Genomic DNA, 6,000 nt, shown 5'->3' with positions numbered 1-6,000 from the left:
TGCTTTCCAACAACTCCTGCAACAACTAGTTGCACGGAGTTGTGCTAAGCGGGACCAAGACAAGAAAAACAGTGGCACAAATCACATCTTATTATTGATTTGTTTTTTAACAGTACACTGAGTTTCAAATCTGATGTATAAGATATCCAGAGTATGGTACAACCCAAGAACAACCATCAGGAAACGGGACAACAGGAGACATGCTGTTGCTGGTCAAACACTAGCACACTAGCATTGCAGACAGACAGCCCTGCTGTCTGTCTGCAATACTGGCTATTCCTGAATGTGGATTTACTAGTTGCTAACATTAGCTAGCCAGCTAAGAACACACAACATGCTAATAATACAACTTGGGGATATAGCAATTCACATTTGTCCTCTTTTTGTTAGAGGCTAACCAACTTATCAAGTTAGCATACTGTATGTCAACTGAACGCAGAGAGACCACACTGACACAAACCCTATATTGAACTGCCATTAAGCCAGCAAACAAGCCTACATTGTCATTATCATTACAATGGTACAATATATATATATATATATATATATATATATATATATATATATATATATATATATATATATATATATATATATATATATATATATAGACATAGATCACAGCCTATTGTGATCACAATAGGCTGCATATTTTTTCAGAGGTTTTCACTAAACAAATTGAAACAATATGCTGTGAAATGATTGATAAAATGGAACTGTCATCTTGATTTAATAAGATGTATTTGGCTAGTCTTTTACTGGACATGCCTCATAAGACACTAGAACAGAAATACAACAATCAAAAAGTAACTTGTAGGCTACTAAAGGCAATTGTAACTGTGGCTTTGGAAAGAAATGAGAGTTTCACAATATATGTAGCCCAGCAATACTTAGTGCTGGTATCAACATGATGGTATCAATCCGAATTTTGCTTTAGTCGGACTATGCTATCTTTCGGGACAACTGCTATTATCCTAATATACATGGCAGTGAATAAATCGAATCATTGGCTGAAAGCATGTCATATCCCATACGCTAGGTGGCGCTGTTTTCATTACATCTAGTGGTGTTACAGCCATCTCCGCTTGACCTCTTCACTCTTCATAATGGAGAGAACCCCGCTACCTTCGGTGGTTGTCAGGGAGCTAGCGGGTAGCAAAAAGGGAACTAGCAGCAGCGCTAGCTGGCTACAGCAGGGAGCTAGCGGGGACACCCACCGAAGGTAGTATCGGCTTGTAACCCGACTTTTACGTTTGTTTGTCTTTGCCAGCCGGCTCCAGGCAGTGACATCCCAACTTCCGGGTCACGACCTGAAAGGGAGCGAGGAGGGCGGCGGGATCTTGAGCATGCAAAAAGACGCGTAGTCCAGTTCCTAATCTAATTCACCGTTTACATGCCGCGATGTCCGAATTATCAACCGAATTGGATCGAGTTCGCAATATTTCGAACAAAGGTGTTTACATGAAAGGGATAATTAGATTTCAGTCCGATTAAGCCAGTAATTCGAATGCATGTAACCACAGTCACTGTTGTATTAACACAAGACTAAACACAAGAGAGAGCTCTTTTGGTCTTTATTTGAAGCTACGCCATTCACCTTTCTGCACCGACTCTTCACGCACAGACACGGGTGGTATCCTTCTTAAATAAGTCTTGAAAAACCAACAACTCCCCATCTAGCAATTCAGCAAATGGGGAATGTTAAACTATCGTAGCAGTGGCTTAAAATCACTGTATTGAGAGGTAGGTTTACCATAAGAACAAATAGTATGTATAGAGTAACATGTATAATTTAACAAAACACAAATTATAACAACTTTTTAAGATACCTATTTTGCTTCTTTGAATATTTTTTTTTTCCAAGCAATCTGATGCAGCTATAATGCGTGGCTATGATACACTTTTTGTAATAGCCTACCGTTACAAAATGCAAAGAGCATGACAGGAAGAATATGTTCATTTTCTGCCTCAAAATAAACTACGCTCATGGGGTAGGATGCATCTGAAAATTAATTGAAATGACAGCACAGACTAAAACAAACTGCATTACAATATGGTACATTCTAGCACTATGGGTATTATTTATCGTACATTGGGCAAAATATACATCTGACAACGCTGAGTGTATTTCCCCAAATATTTTACTATTATGTTAAGACCCCCCCCCCCCAACGTGAAATAGATACATAATCACAATATGATTGTATAAATGATAGCATTTTCACTCGCGAAAGTAACATTTACTTTACGTTGTGCTAGGGAAAAATAGACACACACTCACATTCAAAGTTTCTTAGAAATGGTTATGCAAATGGTAGAAAAGCTTTGGCATATTTTGCCGACAAGTTGTGCCTGCACACTTGGAAAGAAGAGCAGAACGAAGCAGTGTAAAGCTCCATATGTCTTCGTTTAGTTTGTATGTCAAGTTTGCAGTCCCACATAAAACTGTGGCGAGTTTAAGTTACCTACATTGTATGCTATATCCATGGTTTTCATTGTATTAGGCCTTAGGGTTTTTTAAGGTGAACCTTTGCTACAAGTTTGCAGGTGTTCAGACTAAATCTAACGTTGCCACCTTAAATGCACCACCACCACTGTGGCAGCAATAGACTAGCTCATCTCTACTAAATTGAAGTACCGACAGGGGACAGCTACACATATAAAGTACGGCCCCGAAACAAGCTCTACAACAGGGGTGTCAAACATACGCCAGAGGGTGCCAGTCCGGCCCGCCAGGATGTCTAGTCCAACAGAAGAAAAAAAAATGTATGTATATTTTTTTTTTAGATCAAAATTAGCAGAGCTGGTAATTGAACCTCTGATCCTCTGCTTGTAAGACAGACATACAAACCATTGTTCCACAGTCAAAAATGGATCACATTATGAAAGTGGCGTCATAAATGAGTCACAAAGCGAGGGAATCTGCAGACGAGAGCCTGATGTCTGAATTTTTGGTCTTTATGTTTCTAGTTAATTGTTAAAAACACCTTAAAATAGGGTTTATCATCCAAAAACCTTCACCAATGATTTAAACATAGAGAAATCTTGTCGTTATTTATGCATTTATGCAAGCTGTGAATTTACTGGTCCGGCCCACCGAATATCAAAATGGGCAGCATGTTGCCCCTTCACTAGAATGAGTTTGACACCCTTGCTCCACAGGGAGATGATCTTTGGTCTAACCCAAAGCACTTAAAGAGATGACGACATCTAGAGAAGTAAACAGAACTTTCTAATAGATTCTTAAAAGATGTGACTGTTGGTGATTGGTATTTACAGTATTCCCCAGAGTTTCTGAATGTTCTATGAGTCCACACAGAGCACGGGGAGGGGCTTAAACACTACGTCTTGAGAATTGAGCGACATGCAAAACCTTTCAATCTGATTGTTGTACTGACTTCCCATAAACAGTACCTTATCATACTAAAACATAAAGTTTGGAAAAACAGTTGCTGTCTAACACTTTAAGAGGAAAATCAAACTAACATTTTGGTTATAATTTGATTGACAAATACTGATTATTGTCAGCAGGCACCACTTTGAACAGATTGACAACATGAGCACATACTGTAAATGTGTCTGCAATAGGAGGGATGTGCTCCAGGAAAAACAAGTGTTCTGAATTAGGGCACACACTACATGAAAGAGACCGGGGGGGTTGAGCGGGTTGAGCAGAGCATAAAGTGAGTGCCTGCTGCATGTGCTAAATAATTCAGTCGTCCCCGTCAGTTTTTTAACAGGGAAGGCCGAGAAGGGAAGTGTCTCCACCAAAACCGCCAATGGACCCTGTTGCTTGGGTTGTCATCATGCTCGTGAACGACACCTCCTGGTAACCTTATTTGTCATGCTATATCATGACATTGCATAGAAGTTAGAGCTTACTCTAGAGCGGAGAAATATCTGAAAATCTGCTTCCTATATGCCCTAGCGGAAGGATGCTACAGAAAAAAAGGAAGGAAGTGGTGGGAGACATTTTGGGTCCTGCTGTGCGTCTGCTGTGTTCTCCTCGCCTCCAGGCTAAGACAGAGGGAAGAGGTGGCACAAACACTGCAAACTGGCCAGAGAGACCCGCCGTTGCTATCCTCAAATGCGAGGCGGTGCGGTGCTAGCAGCTGCCGGGAGAGGAGCAGACCGAGCCGCACATGCTCAGTTTGGAGGAGGACTCGGGCTCTGGTTCAGGATTGGGTTCTGGCTCAGGTGTTTCCTCGTTGGTGGCCCCGGCCTCAGCCTCCTCGTCAACGTCCCTGCTGGCATTATCGCCCCCAGCCTCTGACTGATCCTCCTCCTGACGCCTTTTGAACCTTGGACAGATGGAGAAACAGACACAGAAACACATATTTAATCCCACAACCTGCATTAATATGTCATACATACACCATAAAACAAGTTGTAATCTGGAAGGGCAGAAAAATACAGCAGCCTTGAGTCTGTTGCACAATACTAATTTTACACTTTATGCCCTCCATTATGAATAGCAGTAGATCGCAATTAATTAGAGCATAAGGATTAAGAACATAAGGATAAGACTTTTGCCAAATTGAAGGATTTCAGTAACAATTAATTTTTTTTTTTAAAAAGCCAATAATTAAAAGCAATATTCCTCCCTTTACATTGCAGAAATATTCAATGATATACAAGATGATAGGCTGTATTTCTGACGTACTGTGTATATTTACCTATAAAAGATTATTGAGTCACAGCAGGGTGGGCCCCTAAAAACCTTCTACTATCTTTGATTTACATATCAAAGTTAATTCAGACTACTGACGACTCCAGTCATACAGATTGGGCATAATGTGTCATCATCTCCTGTAAGAATATATAACTTCATCTCAACATACTGCATGCTCTATGGTATTGTTTTAATATTGGACATAATATATAATTTGCTGTGCCTCTTCACATACAGCGTTAGCTCAGTGCTCAGCGTTCGTTCATAGCTCAGCTTTAGTTGCCAGCTGCGGTTTAAATGGCGGCGAGCAGTGAGGTAAACGCTTACTTCAAACTCTCAACAACATGCTGAAAGAAAATTTTCTTTTCATAGATCTGACCATTATTTGTTAGAATAACATGGCACTTATACGTTTAAAAAAAAGTAATTGCTGATGTCTAAGAACACAGCAACAAAGTCAACACAGTTCGATTAGACAAGAAGCAAATACCGGGGTCTGTCAAATCTATCTGGAAGATAGACAACATCCACTTTCTTACCATCTTTAATGGTAAGTTTTGGGTTTGTACACTACTGTGTGTAAAACTAACAAAATAATGCAAGTAAGTTTGCGCCACCAAATCCAAGCTGCTACCGTACTTCATTGTAAAAACACGAATGACCCGATTTAGAGACAGCGTTTGCTTTGTCCGTTCTGTGGTATAAACGGCTCCTTCAAAGGATTCGAAAAAAACATAACCATTCTTATGGTACATTACATTAAAGCATAGTTATGGGTGATAAATTTCTGCCAATAAATCCCACCTAACCCACTGGCCCTTTCAGATGAAACTATGTTGCCTTTCAATGAAGGAAACAAGTAGTAAAGATGAAAAAATTCCAATTTTACTGGAACAAAAAATATTTTTATGATGACTTTGTTTCCATGCACCCATAAAGACACTCTGGATTTATTTGTATGATGCTCATACTATTTTGCATTGTGTCAAGGAGGTGGATATGTTTCCCTCTGTATTTTGTTTTTCACTGTGGATGAAAATAGAAAACAGAAAATGTGTTTTAGATGGTCTGCTGCTCTTACTTCTCCCGGTTGAAGATCATGAACTCTTGCTGCACTACTTCAAGGCACTCCTGTAGGTAGTCATTCTCCTGCAGGCAGTCGACAAAACATCATCATCAAAATCAACATCAACCTTGTTATCATTAAAGAACAGCAGAAGAAACTTTGTCAATTCTGAGGTTATTATTTCCTTTTTCTTTCCTTCGTTGGTCATTTCTTTCAGTTTCTCTTTTAAATAATTTATTAATTGTTTGCGGGACATCCCACT

The 6,000-nt window shown here is 39.7% G+C and overlaps 1 protein-coding gene across 1 annotated transcript in view; it reads right to left on the bottom strand.

Moving 5' to 3' along the window:
- Window positions 1-641: 641 nt before the first annotated feature.
- The window catches only part of LOC137779883 (serine/threonine-protein kinase 32C-like), a 104,752-nt gene continuing 99,393 nt past the window's right edge, over window positions 642-6,000 (bottom strand). Inside the window, exons 11-12 of the mRNA XM_068568111.1 lie at window positions 5,754-5,821; window positions 642-4,301 (exon numbers count right to left, since the gene is read on the bottom strand). Of these exons, the coding sequence (XP_068424212.1) occupies window positions 4,106-4,301; window positions 5,754-5,821 (264 nt within the window). The 3' untranslated portion in view covers window positions 642-4,105. The remainder of the gene's footprint in view (window positions 4,302-5,753; window positions 5,822-6,000) is intronic.

The sequence above is a fragment of the Clinocottus analis genome, unplaced genomic scaffold (genome assembly GCF_023055335.1).
Source record: "Clinocottus analis isolate CAN_PGR_092001 unplaced genomic scaffold, fCliAna1.0.p SCAF_8, whole genome shotgun sequence".
NCBI lineage: Eukaryota > Metazoa > Chordata > Actinopteri > Perciformes > Cottidae > Clinocottus > Clinocottus analis.
This window is presented reverse-complemented; position numbering and strand designations above follow the sequence as displayed.